Source organism: Apus apus, chromosome 10 (assembly GCF_020740795.1).
Source record: "Apus apus isolate bApuApu2 chromosome 10, bApuApu2.pri.cur, whole genome shotgun sequence".
In the NCBI taxonomy this organism is placed as follows: Eukaryota; Metazoa; Chordata; class Aves; order Apodiformes; family Apodidae; genus Apus; species Apus apus.
Genome location: NC_067291.1, coordinates 10,854,494 through 10,873,910, shown reverse-complemented (window position 1 = coordinate 10,873,910; position 19,417 = coordinate 10,854,494). Strand labels below are relative to the sequence as shown.

Here is a 19,417-nt window from a genome sequence, read left to right as displayed (position 1 = left end):
AAAGCCAAACTTTGTTTCATTATTTGTTCATTCACATACTGGACTATGTTGTCATACTGTACAGCTCACAGCACTTATTTTTGTTGAAACTTTTGTAACAAGTCACCCTCACACAAGGATACACAAGAAACATAGCTAGAAGGAAAGTTTTTCTGTTTAACATAATGTATTCCTGATGTTTTACTTGACCTGCAAGTGCTACTCCAATATTATAATTAATTACAACAGTTAAAATCCTCTTTGAGGAGAGTATAGAACTTAATTTTTTTAGCAAGGTCCTTCGCATTTTTGAATGATTCAGTTTAATCTTACATTTTTGCAGGATGCTCTAAACAAAATAATATCCAGCACCCAGAGTGAGTAAGTACAGAGTAGCCCTGCAAACACTGTCAGGTTCCCACCCTATGGTGAAATGGCTCATTGCTTCACCTGGTCTTACTTTTATGACAGTAAATGGAAAATAAGAGAGCTCCACTGCAACAAATTATCATCTTTATTTCAATTTCAGTTTTCCTTGTCAATAGTTTGTAAATCAAAGTTTGCACTGATAGATATTTTTACTATGCAAAAAAACAAGAAAGACTACAATCAAAGAGTTTTCTTTGAACTGCTTCTTCAGAAGTAGATTTTGATAATAGCAAGTACTCATTATAATAAAAAAGGGAAAAGGCATCATTTACTGAGGCATGGGAAGGAAGGACTGCCAGTTCTAAATGCCCTACATAGTTTCTTCCAAATTTTTACATTCTTCAGGCCTCAATAAAAACCAAAGCTCCTCTTCCAGGTTTGGTAGCAAACAGACTGTTATTCTCCAATCCTAACCTTTGGTCATGGGTTTGGTAATAGGCTTTTTGTACATTTTTTAGGAAAGCATTCAGCTTGTCAGTAGGCACCATTGACACTGTGCAGCCTCCCCATCCAGCTCCAGTCAGACGTGACCCAATGGCCCCAAATTGCCTAAAACAAAACAGAAAAAATTCATGTTAAATAAACCAAAAAAGGGGTCATTTGTCATATATCGAATGCCTTTAGAAAACTAGTGAACACTTTACTCAAAACACATCTATGTCATCTGATTTTTCTAAAGTTCACCCACTTGGTTGTACACAGTGTTACCGCAATTTGCAGTTACCATTTTGGACTAAAAAATGCTGACGCTTTAAACTGCAATATAGTCATTACTGTCAATTCAAAAAGTCACCCTCTTTTATAATGCTTCAGCATCAGCTGTTTTAAGGATCACAGCACAGCTGAGATGAAGAAAGCAGGAGAAGAAAGGAAATGTGTTAGCAACACTCATAAGACATCAGAAGTGAAAACAGAAATACATGACAAAAATAACAAAAGAGGGTTTATAAACTAATTGCACAGGATGTAGGCATGCAAGCCATTTCTCATGTGGCAAAGACAAATAGCTCTATTCTTCCAGGACAGATCTAAAACATGCTGAAGATTCACAGACTCCTGCAGGACTGCTGAGCATGCCCATCAAGAAAAGGAGAGTTCAGAAACTATTAAAATTGTATAGACTCATTGTATTCAAACATCTGTTTATGCTAAATGGACAGAGTTAGGTACCTCTCTTTAGAGGAGCCTCATGAACCTAACAGATTTACAGCAGTAGAGGTAAAACAAGAATTTAGTCCCAAAAGAAAATAAATGTTCTTAATAAGGAGGGTGAATAGAAAGAACAATGACAAATGACATCCAAAATAAAAATGATTCCCAGCTTCAAGACACTGGCCAGCTAGACATGTCCTACAGCCAGTCCCATGCCATTCTTCTGCAAGATTCAGATGCTATCTTGTTAGAATTTAGTAGCATTATTTTCTTTAGTTGCTTACCTGTGTTCTAGGTCTTTACTTGGATTCAGCAAATTTAGGAAAATACCATGTAATAAGTTTATTTGGGGCTTTTCTAACACCAAGATTTAGAAAACTCATTTGAAACGTTAATCTCATGAGAGACCTAATCTGATGTGCAAACAAATCCTTTTGATACATTTCCAATAGCCATGCATGGAAAGTCCTAGAATGTGTTGGAGGGAGAGATGGCATCATATGAATAACATTGGAAAATGACAGCTCATTCTGAGTAGGCTGTGGTAATTTTTCATATGTGCATTTTCTGTTTAATGAATCTGGTATACTGCTGGGTTAGTAGAAGTTTAGGTCATATTTCAAGCAAGTACTTACATATGTGTTTGATTCTAAACATGCTTACATCTCATCTTGAACAGAAACACTTTCTTCAGTGTGTCTGTGTGGTGCCACCCTTCATATTGACTCGATTTTATGTTCATTCTTTATTTCCTGTTGCTGTTTTATTTTACTTATTATTATTACTATTCCTGTAAGCCACTGATGCAATTTTTGTCGTTTCTGGTCCATGGAGCAACCTCCTAAAATGAACAGGATCCAGTCCAGTCTCAATTGCAATCAATAGGGAAATTCCCATTGACTTCATAAGGCCCAATACAGAGTCTGCTAAATCAACTGTCTGTACTCATTTGGTGTGTTTACCTCAGTCAGAACTTCATATTTCAGATGGTGTCTGGCTTTTATTTTGGTAGGCAACTGAAATCCCTTCAGAATTGTTCTGAGCCTTTTATTGATTTCATAATTCTCTGTGGTCATGCTCATGCCTCATTTTTACTGAGTCATTTTAAAATACTTAGTTGAAATAAAGCATAATGTAGACAGAAAATATGCCTGTTTCAGAGCTGAAGTCACTCTGTTTCAAAACACTGTGGCTAACAGTTTCAAATGTGGTGATACGATTAGATGCTTTTAGCTTAATGCTGAGGAACTTGGTGTTTTGATGGGCAGTGCCCATCAAATTTTCACCCCTGAAAATTAGGTACCTGACATTACAAGTGCTGAGAAATGAGCACCTAATTCCAACCCACTGGAGATGCGGTGCATGGGAGGTGTCTAGGTTAACTTTGGAACAGGTCTGCAACTGTCCTTTGAGTCTTCATCAGTTCAGTCCTAAGTCAGACTCTGGCTGTCACAGCCAGACACTGCTCTTGCGTACTGGTGTATAACTGTGCACTTGTGAAGAAGGGACATGAGCAGACAATACTCTTGTGGAGGGAGGGCTCACCCACACAGTAGGAGATACGGATTTAATGTGCAAGAAAGTACCCTAGGCACCACCTGGGCTGTGCTACAGCTGTAAGGACAAGCAAGAGAGGGAGAGATGGAGCCACAGAAAGAGAATGCATCTGTAGTCCACTGCTGGGGGCACTCAGCACCCAGTCCTGAGTTCTGGCTTTTGCTTCTTGAAGAATTCTTCTATCTTGTTTCAGCATTCACTGAATAGAAACAGAATTATCTTACGAGGAAGGGGGTGTGTAAATGAGAGTAAAAACATGACTGCAGTAAAGAGAAGAAAAAAAAATATGGAAGTCCTGTAGTTTGGTACATGGAAGCAACAGAGACATTGTAGTACCTCATTTTTAAAATATTGTGCTGTGAGAGGTGAAGAAATCAGAGCAACGTTGTTAATTCCAAGGATTCAAAACTATGAACCAGCTTCTCAGAAAGCACAGCTTGAACGTGATACTTAAATATATACATGAGGTGGTGGGGATTATTCTGTTTTGTAGCTTAGTGTGTATTTGAACAGCATCTCTAAGCTGTTCTGGCTCTGAAACTTCTTTTTATAGGGTGGTTTTTGGTTTTTCTTGAATTTTCAAATCGTGCTGTAACTCCAGGCATTGCTGCTTCAATAAAATCATCAGTGATTGGAGTCTTGATAAAAAATAGAGTTGTCTCAGCTGCCATAATGTACCTGGAGATGATGTAAAAATGATGTCCTTTTAAAAGTGACACAAAAATTATCAGCATTTATAGCATGTATAAGATGGAAAGGGAACAAAAGAAAGTTATTTGCAACACTCAAGGATTCTGAGAGATTTTCAACAGTACCTAATGAATTCAGGAGCTCAGATCCAAGTTTTTGTTCCTTAATTGTTTAGTAAATCTTCTGTGTTACTTAACTATAGAAGACTAACAGGTAGAACAGCTATTAACAGCATGAGGCAGGTTAGAGAAAGTACAAGTTTTCTGTCTTCGCAAAAAGAAAAAACAAACAACTGACCAACTCGTGGTTACAGTTTTCAGCACTACAAACCACAGCAAGTATGGATCCCTTTCTTTCTTGGCAGAGGTTGTACATTAAAACATAAAGATCTAGGCAAAACAGAAAACATCTGGATATGCAGATTACTCTTCACAGTTTAAACCTTGTAAGGAGAGAGCAGCAGTAGACTCGGGCAATTTTGTGGAATGTATTTTTGGAAAGGCTTTTTAAAGTTACAGGGCAGCTGTATATCATTGTAAGTAAAGAATGTAATTTATGTAGCTCCTGGCCATTTCTATAATCACATTGGCCAAGTTTTCCTAGAGTGACTAGTGATTTTATGTCCCTTAGTTTCTTTAATGTACAACTTGAGAAAAGTTAAGACTTTTCTTCCAATAGTTTTCAAAACTTAGATGCTGGCTTAAGCCTCATTCATCTAGAATAGCTATATGTTCTTAGAAATCTAATCACAGAAGCAGAAAAACATTAAATAGAAAACTTCTAAAGGAAGATACATTTCTGAGGAAATAGTCTTGATGGGACAAGACTGCAAAGAATAATTAATAAATAATTGTTTTGGTGCAATTAATGTAATAAAAACCTTCTTATTTTAATATACCAGTTAGAAATGGTCTCACACTAATGACCCTCCACTGTGGTGCTCAGCTGTGCTCATCATACTGGCTGTGGGCTCTTCTGCTGGTAAGTTAGAAATCTGATGTAACATGGGCACAGGCATCACTTTTTTCCTTCACTATTTATATTTTGGTCCCTGGAACTGAAATGCTCTGATTAATTTTAATTTAATTTAGTAAAACCCTAACTGTGTACACCCTTCCTTTGGGTTCTGTGGCTGTGTCTCTGCTACTGCCTGCAAGCCAGTGTCACGATACTCAGGCTAGCTCAGAGAGCAGCTGTCTAGCTGTGAAAGCACAGAGCTCAGCATAAATGAGAAACAGAGACTTTCCATCCCCATGCTGAACTTTGTGCTGCAATGGACTGTTGCTAGCGTCTATGCTGGCTTATTTAAATGTAGCACAGGTAACTCCACACTGTATCTTATCAGTTTATACCTACTTGTTTTCCCCTACTTGAAACAGGATAGTTTTCTCTTGGCATTTCTGAGAAGGGGCCATAGCAGTAGGATTCAGGCTGGATACCCTAAGTGAAGACACTTAAAATGGCTGGTCCCTTCCACAGAGGTCACTCATCAGGTGCTACTGACTGAGGCATTGACACTGCATAGTTGCTGTACCTAAAGGTAATGCAGATGTTATGTGTTAAGGCTTCTCCTCTGCCAGTGGTGTCACAGAACAGGCAGTGCTGGTACCTTGCACTGCAGCAAGGCTTTGTACCCCAAGGTATTTGATAGTTCAGTACAGCATAGGTTCTGTCTTCAGCTGGCTCCCTTCTCACACACAGATCAGCAGTTCCCTTTGAGTGGGAAGCCATGGTGGACTTGCCCTGCTGAGTGACTGTTGTAGCTTATTATATGGTCATTATGTGATACAATAAACTGAACACAGCCTGTGAGTTACATACTGGATTGGCTCCCAAGAGAAGGAACAAAAATCGTGTTGCTAAATTACTATCAGACTGTCCAATGGCTATCGGGGCTTCTCTGTATTTTATCACAAACTAGCATGTGTATCCCATATGCAAAATAATCTGTGAAGGTCCAAAAGTAGCCTGTTCTTAAGTTTGTATTTTCTGGCTTAGCGGCCATTCCATCTTGTCTGCAGAAGAAATCAGACTAATCTGAAAAGTCATCTGTATCATACTCTATCAATTTACAAACCTGGTAAATGGGTATTAAAACTTACAAAATCCACATGACTATGGAAGGAAGAAAGCCTGTGGCAAACTGCATGTTTGTAAAATTCATATTTTCATTCTAAGCGAGACTAATTTCTTAGTTAAATAAAGGTAGTTGCTGGTAAAGAAATATTTCTGTAACTTTCATTTTTAGATAATAAAGTTTTGGAATTTTGGCTTCAAATTGAAACCCAGCTAAAAGAATGAGTCTGGGGCAGCGATGGAGACTGAATCCTGTGGGAAAAGCAGAGGAGCAGCAGAGTGGCAGCCATGGTACCAGTTAACACATCTTTTAAATGGTGAAATGCTGTCCAACCTACCTCATACCCTAGACAACATTTTTTTTAACTGAAAAAAAAAATGCAATAGCATTTCACAATATATTATTATGATTCCAAGGCAACCTAGGAATTTAGAGCAGCTTGCTTATGCCCTGGAATTCCCATGGTGGCAGTTCTGAAATGGTTAAGAAATACAAAAAAAGCAACAGAGCTCAAACAGAACAACTAAGATGATGTTTTAAGAAAACCAGTTATGACTTCTTCTACAACTTAGCAAAAGAATAGCCAACAGTCTAACGTAACACTTGTGATGATGAGTCAGTCCAAAAGCAAAGTCTGTAATAAAGCCATAAACGGCAGCTTTCATCTGAAAGTATTGCACAGATGTCAGTAGGGAAACAATTGACCATGTAATGTCCCTGCAGGAGATTAATTTTGTAATAAGAGACAAGAATACTTTCATTTTAAAATTGCAATAGCCAACGATGTCATATTTTCTCATCAATTCCAACAATATTCTCAACAGGCGATTACTCTTCCTTGAGGTCAAAACTTACAGGCAGATGTCTACCAGCCGATCCAGTTCAGGACAGCTGCATTCATACATTTCCTTGCAGCTGATATAGCTCTGGTTCATTAATTCTCCCAGCAGCTGGATTGCATTGGCAGGTGCCTCATTGCATATCTTCTTGAATTCCAGCACTCTGGCAGCTTCACTATACACATGCTTTGCACGCTGGTATAACTTAAAGGTGGCAACTAAACAAAATGAAAATATTAATACAGTTATCCATTAATATTTACTACGAGGAACATACAAAACCAGCAGAATTATTTTTTTTAATTGGTATTTTATATTGGAACTCTTTAGGCTTCTGCAAAAGCTCACCTACATTTTCTTTAAAAGCTCTAATAATAAAAGAGTATTTAGAGTTCATAAAAATACACTGTACACATTGTTTTTCTGTTGATAACTTCAGGCATGTGCTCTGGTTCTTACCTGTGTCACTGAACAGACCCAGTCTCTCCTTTTACTTTGCAGAGACAAGCCACAAGTTCAAGAGTTAGAAGCAACATGCATTGGGACAGTAATCTAAAAGTTTTCAGGTTTTCAATACCAGCAGAAGGGTCCCTGTGCCCTCCAGGCCCAGAGCTTTGTCTGTGACTGGATGGACCTTACCTTGGAAAAAAAAAAAACACTGACCAAACCATAAAAACCCACCAACCACTTGATTTTTTTAGGTTTTTTTACTGAGATTAGCAAAAGTGCCATTACCATATTCCCTGTTGCATAGGTAAGGAAGCCCTCTCAAATACTTTCACCATGATGCAGGCTTACCCTGATTGTAACACTAGATTAAAGGCACAGTGAAGAGCACGGGTGCTCTCAGTTTGTTTCAGAGGTTATTTCTGATGTGTTACCAGCCAGAGTATCAGTGCTGCCTGTGTGGATGTGAAGAGATGTCAAGCCCAGATGGGTACTGCTTAGTATTGACCTTCTAAGGTCAAAGGCTGGTGCAAGGATTTTGGCTAAAATTTTTCTATTGTGTCATGAAAAAGCAGTCCCTTTGGGTAGGGTGAGAGCATGCCCAAACCTGTGTGGTCACTGGGGCAGAGACCTCCACCTGAACAGTGGGCATAAAAAGGAAAGGGATGGCTGTGGTTAAAGGCTCCTTGAGCTACTTTTGTTTACAAGAGGGTTTGGTTTGCAACTAGTATCTGAGAATTGATCTGCCTTTCCCAAGCTCATGTTGAAGTTAATTGTTTTCCTCTCCCAATATAATTGTTTGCTTTAATCCCACGTCTGCTATTGAGGAAGTATTGTTCACCAGAAGCACGCATGACATGATTTACGATTAAATTGGTTTACTTGAGCTGTTTGGGTGGTAAATATTAGATAAGTGGACTTAATTCTCTATGTGGAGCATGGTACATTTCCTTATTTCATCACAACTGAACAACACTCTTGTTAGAACATCTCAGAACATCCCTCATGTTCATTATACTTGAAAATTCTCCTTTAGAACAAGATCCCTCTCTTCATTTCAGCTTCTGGTCTATCTTGCTTTCTAAAATGGCTGATGAAACCCTCAAATAGAGGTAAAAGGAGAAGGGAGACAAGTCCTGTATTCAAAACAGAACTTGCTATCTGACCCAGACACATGGAGTTCCTGCTTGGCTGTTGCATGGAAACAGCCAAGTTCTGGAACCACTTCTGATGATTTTTGCAATCTCCATTTGCAAGTATATGTAGAAATCTTACTTGAAAAGCTGGAAATAAAATTGTGTCCAGTATTAAGTCTCTTGCATGTACACTCCAGATCACAGCCCTTACAGACTAAAACTTCACCAGTATTTGTATAATCCCTTATTTCTCCAGAGTAAGTGTAAATCAGAACTGTAAATGCTGAAAATACAGTGCTGAGAGAGACAAGTAGTCTGAAATGATAGAGAAACATTGAATGTAGCAGTGTTCTGCTACTGGTGATATTGCTTCTGGTGGTATTTATTTTGTAATTCAATACAGCCCGCTACGGAGAAACCCTGTGTTGCTGTCTTTTGAACAGGCCTTCTGAATGCATTTCAAACTAGGACAGATATGAGGAAATTGAGTGCCCCCCAGAAACATCATCTTCAGAGTATCACACAGGAAGAGCATGTTTTGGTTTCCCATTTAGAGGTGTGTTTTACCCCACTGGAATTTGTTACTTGGAGTTACTTGCATTTCGTTTTGCAGAGCAATGCCTCAGTATTTTTGAATGTTGAAGAAAAGCAGCTATTTTTAAGGATGGTTTCTCTTTAAATATTCTTTTCTTATAAGCCATTGTTTTAGAGCAAGGAGATTTCTAAATGTGCATTCATTTAGGGAATATCTAAAGTTGCGTGAGAGATTGCCATAGCTCACACTCTCTTGTAAATCACCATTGAACAGTAGTAACCCAAAGAATGAACTGAAAACATGTCTGGTTTCAATTGTAAGGCAACAGACTTGCCAAAGGCTGTGATTGATTTGGAGACCACCCTTTGGTAGAGCAATGCTCCATTGGCCAGATTACCTTAAAAATCTCTGGGGTTGTGTTGTGCTCGTCATGTTATGAGTTGGCCACCAGGATGGGTGCTGGGGCTGCTGGCCACCAGCCAGCTTTGAGCAGTGTCCTTGACAGCAGCTGCTCCCCAGAGGGTCGCTCTGTGCAGGGGAGAACTTTCTACCTTGACACGGGCTTCCCTCGCTGCAAAGCCGTCCTTCCAGGCAGCCCCCAAGGGGGAGAGAAGGGCTGGATGTTATTTTCAGACTCCTTTGCGGACATTTACCAAATTAGTATCAGTTAAAGGCTGGTGTCATTATGCTGTTTGGTATCATTATTGGTTGGTTATGGGCACCAGTTTATTGCAGAAAATTACATTTGTGGGTTTTTTTATAGTTTTTCTTTTCCTCCCTGGCATTGTACTGTTCAGGTAAAATTATCTTCAGGCCAGCAAACACTTCTGTACTCTGCAAGTGCTAGTCTAAAATAATGAAATTATTCACACATTTTTGGCTTTCAACACCAAATGCCTCTGGTAAGAGAGGAACTCTCTTGTATCTCTTCTGTTTGGGTGGGCAGTCCAACTAACCATGTCTATATAAAAAAAGATAGCAGAGCACACGTTATTTCCAAAAATGGTATCTGTATTGGAATCTCCTTGCTACATCACAGCATATATATTAGTGCCACAGAAATAAACTCTGAATTAATAGGACGTGTCAAAGAGCTAGAGAGGCTGGGATTTTAGAGTGCAGGAACCAATCAGAATCTGTGCACTTCATGCAGCCACATTTCTTACAAGTAAAATGACTGATTTCCTAAGCTGTACCCTGTCATAATTTAAATAAAAAATAAAAAATAAGAAGTGTGAATGACTGATTAGTTTATATCTGAGCTAGGACCAGAGTGCTCTGAAAGAGGAAAAACTGAAGCTCTCAACATAAACCTTCCAGTGTTGCACAGGACTGAGTTGCATGGTGCTGCCCTCTGTGATGCTCAAAGGGGAGCAAGAAAGCAGGGTTTAGGGAACTAATGCCAGATTCTTAAAATCATGTGGATCCTTAAATTTATTATAGTCTACAGAAATGAGGTACTCTATCTGACTGAAAATGTAAATATACTTTCCTAATTCAGTAAACTATAAAGGCCTAGTTTCTCCCACTTAAATTTATTTCCAAATCAGGGGTATACAGGTACCCTCAGCTCCACCTCCTGTCAATAAAAAGGGCAGATTAGGGAATCATTTATCCCACCTGATTCCCTCATTGCCCCATGGTACCAATTTCTGTGGTGACTAAAGAGGAACCTAAAACTTCTGGTGCAATGAAACTAGCTGGCTGTCACACTGACCTAAAAGCAACAGTCTAGGGCATGTCTAAAATTTTTATTCCATGAGGACATCTGTGAAATACCCAGTTCAGGTCCTCTGCTTGTTTGCTTCTCTGCAGAGGATTTCTGTACTGTCCATGAACTTGTAGATTCGGTTCCCTTACAAACCACCAAAATGGCCTTGGAAGAAATGGTGGCATTTTCCAGTGCTCTTAATAGCTCCCATTGCAGTGAGAACCTTCAGAGTCGCTAAAGACACAGCAGACTAACATGAATGAAAGTTTGTCCAAACTCCATATAAAATCTCTTAACAAACAAAAACCCTGGGCTATTAGTCCCAAACAACTGTGGGTTAATTAAATATAACAGAGAAGTTCACTGTGGGTTTTCAAGTGTATCATCATATTTTAAATTTCAGCTTTACAAAAATTGTGCAAACCTGTCCACTCCATTTGCAGGGATATTTTTCCTTACAATTAAACATTGCGGCTTCTTAGCAACTCATATTATTTGTTACAACTTTAGCTTCAGCAGATTCCTTTCTTTAGAGGCTTTCTGTACAATTCTATCTGACCTTTAGCTAAAGACCAACCTCTTTAGGCTATACATGGTTTTTTTCTAGTTGCTTTGGCAGCTTCTTAAGATGTGTTTCACTGTAGATTAATGAGCTACACATGGCTGATGGGACTGTTAGAAATTTACAACAGGAAAACCTCACCGACGCAAAATCATGTAGGGGACAGTTTCTACCACCATTACTCATGTGGAATGGTGCCCTTCTCTGTTAGGCATCCTGCTGATTGAACATGATGAGGGTGAAGGTTTCTGGCTCATGATGTGTGTAAGAAAATGCTGCCAGATGGCTTTAATTTGAGCCAGATTGTGAACCCCCTACTCGAAGTGGGGAACAGTTACTCTACTGAGACCGCTCAAGTAACTGTTTGCAATCTGGCTTTCTGAAAATAAACCAGGGGACGAGTCATTGCTGGATTCAGTGACGCATTCAGCAGACACCTGCCTGAGACTGTGGTAACTACTGGTTTGCAGTGCTTTCTCCTCCAGAGGAACACGGGCTTTAACAAGGCTTTTGCAACTAACCTAGACCATTCGGTGCCTGTGGCACACCCCAAAAGCCTGTACCCTCCAGGTAGCTGTATGGGATCTGCCTAGAGCAGCCACCTCTATGTGGCTCATCCCAAATACACCATGTTTTTATGCAAGGGAATTGTATACTCCCAATTTTCTCCATGATATGGATTTTTCTCCATGATATGGATCAGACTGAGGCTGGAGTATGCACCTGGACCCTCAAGCTAGGAAGGGCTCTTTTCTTCTACCAGTTTGGAGGTAACTTCTGTTCTTACAAGAGCAGGGCACTCTACTAATGCACACACCATCTCCTGGAGCAGCCTGACAGGACCTCTGGGAGTCCACCTTCCCATATCCTGCCTGTGCACATGCAGCTGAGACTGCTCTTGCCCAGAGATCACCATTAACACAAATTACTTGGCAGTGGGAGTGAAAGGCTATTCAAGCACCACTCACTGGAGCTACAGCACAGATTTAGACTTTTCTTTCCAGGGGACAAATGGGAGGGCAGTTAAACAGCCAAATCCACAAAGCATATGAATTTCTGCTTCTCCCATGGCAATTTCATTCCCAGGTTTCAATGTCAAAATTAGATTAGTTTTATACATGAAAAGGAAAAATGGGTTTAAAAATACCTCATTGAAGAAGGGAAAAAAAACCCAAACATTTCATGGCTAAAGGAATACACTGTTTTACAGGAGAATATCCTTTTGTGGTGAAGCTTTTGAATACTTAATGTCCCACAATCACCACACACTAAATGTTCTGTGAAGCACTCAAGTCCAAGCCAAAGTTATGGCACAGTGCACCTTAGCAAGTAATATTATTTTTCTAGAGATGTTCAGAAGCCACAAGTGCAATCCATGTGTAAACATTTGCAAGGGAGATTTAAACTCGGGATTTTGAGTTGGCCAGGGAACAACTCCAAGAAATTTAGAGAGGCTTTACACACCATCTGCACTTCTCCAAGCCTGGGGAACAAGTGGGCTGCACAGTGGGGAACTGCAGAAATCCTTGACTAGCTGCCTATAAAAGGGAGGCAGAGCTGCTGTGTGCTTCCAGACCTAGCCTGGGTCTTGCCCAAAGCCTGTCCATACCATTTTTCTTTGGGATGTGGAGTTTTTATCTGGTCAGCCTTAAACATCTATTGTCATCGACCAAGGGTGTTAGTAACAGACCTCCAAAGGTTCCTCTGTGCCTGTCCTGCAGAGAGGGCTTTTTAAAGGGACTGAGGGCACATGCGACATTTGCCGTTCCCCACACCCATACAACTTTATTTAAGTATACTGGGCCATCACTGGAGGAGCAGAGGAGGGGAAGCTAGACTTAAGGCTAAAATAATATTTGCATAGCACTTTCAGATTCTTAAACATGAGATACAATGTCAGTACCAAACATTATTTGTGACTATCACTGGGCTATGAATAATGCAAAACAACAAAACTACTGACAATTTATATTCAGCCACAGAGAAACTCAAATTCCAGTAGATTATCTAAATAGTAACTCGTGCAAATAATTTACCCTTGACATTATAATATTTTAACAGGAAAGTTGATTAAATATGTACAAAGGAAGAAAAATACCCTAGATGCTATGGTTTCTTCTTCACATTGAACAGAAAAGTTCAACAACATTCTGAAAATCTCTGCAGAGATGACTTAGTTATTGGTGTGTTTTCTCTCACATGAGGAAGCCAGGCATTGTCCTTAAAATATAGTGGGAAAGTAGAGGGGAAATAAGAAAAATGTTTTTGTCAAACAGCCTCTGGTTTTCCAAAGCCAACATTAAATTTGTTTAGCATGTAACAAAAACAAACAGTGGATTTAGATTCTTTCTTTCTGTGTCTTTTTCTTCTTTGCATATAGTTTTACAGAAATCAGTTGTTTAATTTTATACTATACATGCAAATAAGCTTTCTGCATAACCCATTTTAATTGGCCTTATCAAATGAAATCATGGTCATGCAAGTTTGAGATGCTGTTCAGCAAACATCTGCAACTGCTAGTCAGAGCCACAGTATAAAATTTCCTTAGTGTTTCTTCTTTAGTTTTGATGTTTAGATTTTTTGTTCAGGCTTTAGTTTTTGAAAAAAAAATAATAATCTGTGTAAACAGTTGAATTCTACAGAACTGCAGAATTTAGTTTTATAAACATTATATATACTATAAGGAGTATAAACATCTGTTCGTTGATGATCTTGCATAGATTCCTGAAGGGGAGAGTGAGGGGACATGGTAAAAGATTTACAACCCTATGGTTTCCCATGGAAGCACTGCAGAGTGCAGGTACATGGTTCAGTGTTTTCCTCATGTATAAGTAGAGCACAGAGGTACCATAACTCTTCCTATGGAGATAAAGAGCTGGATTAAGATATCCTAGCCCATGCTGGTACCCTCTGGCAGTGTAATTAGACTATAAGATAGTTTCCATAGTTTCTGACACTGCTGGGGTGCAAAACAGTTTCTAGACTCAGTACTGGGTCCTGGGTCAATATATAAAGTTCACAGTCTTTCCAGATACACAAATTAGTTAAATTTGAGCATCAGTATGCATGGATACATTCCTGATTTATATACATCAAACACATACACCTCTGAAAGAGTCTTGAGAAGGACTGGCAAAGAAACAATTCAGCTACAAAACAGCAGAAGTATTAAGGCTGCAGAATGGAAACAAGGAAGTAAGGATTACTTTAAGTTCTTAAAGAAAGAATCTGATCTCAATTGGAAACCTGTTAAGAATGCAAATTAATTACTTCATAAAGACTCTATTATTCAGTATTAGTAACCCTGCTGTGTGCATCGAGGATCCATTCCATGTGTGCCAGTGCCCATGGATGCATGGTACAATCGTAAGCAGTAAAACATGGGAAAGACCTTTCAATAGTAAATTTTAAGTCCACCAACATTTTCCTAAAAGAAAAACTATATTCATAGTGACAGAAACTTCTTTCTCAGGAGACAGCTGCCCTGTGCATCTTTTATGAAGTGATCATGTATTTATCAATTCAGAACAGCAACGCAAGCTCCACCTATGCTAGTCTTTAACACCAGTGAAGGGAGAGCAAACAGGATTCATTTTAATGATGCTGTAACCATCCAAAATGTTTGGGTTTGTGAGAGTTATTGCCTAAAAAGGAAGTCTAGTTTAGACATGTCCCTAGAAGAAAAACTGGGTTATTTAGAGATGACTATTAAACCACCCAAACTAATCTGAAATAGTAAGTGATCTGCTATTTAAAGCAGTTTAGAAACAGTTCAATAAAAATCAAGGGTTTGCTCTATTTTAAGTTAAAAGTTAGAATGAAAATTGTGGTATTGATTGCCCCACCCGAGACTGGGGGGAAGTATTCTGGCAAGACTTCCACTTGCACTACTTATTAATACATAAACTTTATATATAGCACAACCCCTGCACACGAAGCCCCACCACTTCCTCTGTGCTCACCATCTTGCGTGTTTTCACTCAGGATCTGAGCGCGGAGCTCTTCCAGGCTAATTCCCAGGCATTTACAAATTTCCTCTGTGCTGTAAGGCTCAGGATGTAATACCTCCTCGACAATGGTCAGCATTTCCTCCAAGCTAACTCCTAGCTTGGTTTGCACATCATGGAGTCTCAAAGTTTTTTTCCAGTCCAAGCCTTTTGACTTTGAGAGAAGCTAGAATTCAAAAAATAAATTAGAAAATATTGTGCCTTCCCATTTAAAACTATTTAATGGTCCACAAGCACCTTTAAAACCCATTTGCTCTTTTTACTTCTTCATTAGGAACTGTCAGAAGCTACTTTTTCTATCAGTACACAGGAAATATGATTTTATTTATGAAAGGTCTATGAATAATCTTCCCTCAAATCAGATATTGTCTGCAAAAGCCCTAGTGGCATTATTTGTGTGACATCAAATCAGTGATTTATCCTTTTCCATGGATGTTGTTACTTCAAGCACTTATTAACCTTTTACAACCACATGCAGACAAATGCTATAACACTGTAATGCTACAAGTCCCTAAGAAGTCTGTTTCTGTACTGTTAGAATTTGCTCTAACATTCAAAATCCAGCTTGACCTTTCCAATAAGCTTCTGGAGTTTTCTGATTAACATTTATGATTGTCATTAAAACCTTTTCTTACATAGCCTTAAAAATATGAAAGTGGGTATAAGATTTGTATGGGAGAATCAACCATAACCTACCTCAGTCTCTAGAGTTTAAACTAACTATTAAGTACATTCTTTTAACATCCAATTTAAAGGAAGTTTGGAGCCTTACAGGAAGATTATAATGTGTTAAGAGTCTGCTCCATTCCTACATGATTGGTAATATTAAGTTATAAACCTGTGTGGTTTTGTCCTGTTTTGTGTATCTTTCTTTATGATGTTTTGGCAATTCATAATAGTTACTTTAACCACCAGAATCTGAATAGGAAATCCAAAAGAAAATCTTTTCTCTGGGAGATTGCTACATCTTGATGTTCTCATGTGCCTAATGAAAATGGTTGAGTAAAACAGCTTTCCTCATAAGGTGGAATATTTTTAATGTTATTAATTAGAGAAGAATACTACGTGATCACTTGTGGGATCCTACTGATGTACCACCATGAATTTCAACAGATGGCTGCACAGATTAGCAGGTACATGCCAGTGTGTTTTACTGGTTTCGTAAGCACATGAACTAACTCCAATTCTGCACTCTTTAAGTTGAGATTGAAGCTTCCAAGTATGCCAGGTCAGGCTTTGTGTTTGCAGAAAGTTAAACCAATTCAGCAAGCCCAGAAATCCCTTTTCCTATTCAAATCAGCATTAAAACCTCCTACCAACAGGGCCAAGATTTCACACAGTGTGTTTTGGTACTCTTTCCAGTAAACACTGGTTTTGAGTTAGAATGGTTTGAAATCATTTACATCTCAATCCAGCAAAGCCATTTAACTTTCTGGATTAAAAAAATCATGGGATTTACATACATGTCTGAAAAATGTTTGTTGCTTTGTGCAAAGCTACAGCATAAAATTTAAGCAGGAGATGTGCTGCCCAACTATCTGCTACAGATTCTCACCCTCCTGCTCTCCTCCAACTTTTGCAGGGGCTTTTCCAGTTTTGTTTTATTACAGTATATAAAAATTAACTACTTTTGGTGCCATCTAGTGACTTGCTAAGATTTATGTGAGGCTTAGTAGAGCAGAACAAACAAAACTGAATCAAAATCCAAATCATATGACTGTTGCCATCTAAAACATAGTTTCGTATGATCAGTGGTAGAGAAAGAAGCAGCACTGTCTAGTGGCTAATGCAGAAATCAGGGTGAGAAAACTGTCTTGTACAGGACTTGGCTAAGTTACTTCTGGCCTGCTTTTCAAAGGTGCTGAGTACCAACAATGCCACAGCCTTCACATAATTGTATTTTAGCTTACTTATAAGTTAGAATAACAATTATTACTTCATTGGCTTTACTTAAATACACAGTATCTTATGTTCTTGCACATTCGTACCATGTTCTGAAATCTGCTTCAAGATGCTAAACGAATGGAAATGTTTTTCCTTAAACTTTAATCCTAATATTGAGCATCCCCTAGACTTTATTGACAGAAGTTAAACAGAACTATGGATTTACAAAAAAATGTTTTATAAGGCAACAAAAATTTTTCAACTTCCTTTTAAAATAACTAATACCCTGTAGAAATATCTCTTGTATTGTTGTATCTATTCCCATTTCTGTATTTAAAGGGAGATGCTGTGTTTAAGATGAGCTAACTACAGTGGGGTTTTACAGGTCAGATATTCCAAATGGAAACTGACCCTGTCAGGCCAGCAGGCAGGGCTTTGTTGGGAAGGTCTGTACTGTTTATAGCAAAGTTTTAATTCTAACAGCCCTGGGAAAAATGTTATGAGCAAGCAGAAATGTTTTTTGAAAATCTAGCTGCAGCAGCTCAAATTGTAGTGGACACAGAACAGAAATGGGGAAAAAAGTCCATCTATTAAATGTACAAAAGTAATCCCAATAGTGATCCCACAGTTGAATATTTTCTAGATGATCTCTGACTAGATGGATTAAAGATGAGGACATTATCCAGCTGGCTCCTAACTGCCAGGATATAGCATCTGTAGGCTTTATTTTCCCTTATTGTTCAACACAAGCACAGTGGAGAACTGTAACTGAGAGAAAAACATACTTAGTAAATTATAGGACAAATATAAATAAAATAGTCTGACTAGGAGTAAGTATAGGGATATTTAGCCCTTATATAGCAACATCACTTTCTTAACACTTTACAGTTCTACAGTGTTATCTGAGCATCTTTCCACATTTAACAAACATTAGCTGATTAACTCCATGGCATTCCAGTTGCAGACACACTTGGCACTGCTCTCTAGCTGACAGTGAAGTGAACCACACACAGTGAAGCAGGGGGAGCACAACATTCACTGATGCTCATGTTCATCCTGCAGCACCTACTGCCTGAATCTTCTGAAGTGTAAAGTACAAGTTAATTTCCTTTGGAATTGGGAGTGTTCTGCAGAATGTACTGTTGAACGGAGCTCAGGAAAGCACTCTGAGGCTACGAGAATAGAGAGAGAAAAAACAAAACCAACAAGCAAAACAATAACCGTGCAGAATGGAAGGGAAAAGAACAGAACCTGAGAAAGATAATTTTGTGAGGATGATCAAGAGCTCCCTTGCTCTGGACAGACTGGCATCAAAATTTTCTACACTAATGGCAGTAGGAATATGTTGCATTGCCATCTTTACTTACATGGAGCTCTCTGCAAACAGTATGAAATTTGAGAATGACCTCAAGCACAAAGGGGAAAAAAAAGCCTGTCCTAAGGCACTTACTGATGAGAATTTCTTTTAAAGCATTATTGCAAGGCCCAGCATGTTATTTCATAGTTCCATTAGTTTAATGGTGCTTAAAAGACTTCCCTGCTTCCACTTACCTGTCTTCCTTCACCCTACTGTGACCTGTTCCTAAAGACAGTCTTTTCCTGGCTCAATGTATTTTTATAGTGTGTGCAACTTTCCATCTGGGTAGCATATGTTTAAAAATAAACAGGTGTATGCTGTTAGTCTCCTTAAAATCAAGCATCTGCTAAAGGTACATTTTTAGAGACTGTATCATAGCTAATAGCAATGTAAAAAAAAAAATTAAAAAATAATTTTTCCTTACCACCTTTCCAGTTTCCTGCACAGGACCAATAATGTAAAGCAAGTGAGAAACCTGTGATTCAGTTCACAAAATCTGGTGTATATAGAAGAATTCTTGAAAAGGTCTTACGACTTAATGCACTCCTTGTAGTTTGCCTTGAGAATAGATCATCTGTGAAGGCTCTGTTTCTTATACAAAAAATATTCCAAAATAAAATCTTCCTAAAATACATAGTCAATGAACTATCCTAAATCAGAGGTGTATCAGTTATACTGGGACCAAAACACAGAGAAGCCCTTAGCTTGATTTTCTTAATGGCCTAAGAACCTCTTTGTTACACCTCAGTGACAAAAGCTACAATGATTAGTGCTCTTCTTTTCACCATCCTATAAACACCTAAAATACAGCTATGTTCTTTATACTTGAGCTTAAAGCCCATTTAAAAAGTCATCTGAAGCTTAGCTTCCCTCCTCAAAAAATATCACAATGCAGTATTTTATGTTGCATTTTACTAGTATCTGATCAACCTTTCAACTTTTTTTTTTTTCATTAACTATGGTAATTTTTCATAGAACTATGATGCCAACAGATGCTTGAAGTATTGAGTATTTCTCAGATCTTGGCCAAGTGTTTTGTGGCAAGGTATTCAGTG

The 19,417-nt window shown here is 38.6% G+C and overlaps 1 protein-coding gene and 1 long non-coding RNA gene across 2 annotated transcripts in view; one reads left to right on the top strand and one right to left on the bottom strand.

Moving 5' to 3' along the window:
• The window catches only part of LOC127388739 (uncharacterized), an 83,383-nt gene that overhangs the window by 42,746 nt on the left and 21,220 nt on the right, over nt 1-19,417 (top strand). The window lies entirely within an intron of this gene.
• Nucleotides 476-19,417, bottom strand: part of GALK2 (galactokinase 2) — a 43,779-nt gene continuing 24,837 nt past the window's right edge. The window contains exons 8-10 of the mRNA XM_051628531.1: nt 15,077-15,287; nt 6,740-6,941; nt 476-957 (exon numbers count right to left, since the gene is read on the bottom strand). Coding sequence (XP_051484491.1) covers nt 750-957; nt 6,740-6,941; nt 15,077-15,287 — 621 coding nt within the window. The 3' untranslated portion in view covers nt 476-749. The remainder of the gene's footprint in view (nt 958-6,739; nt 6,942-15,076; nt 15,288-19,417) is intronic.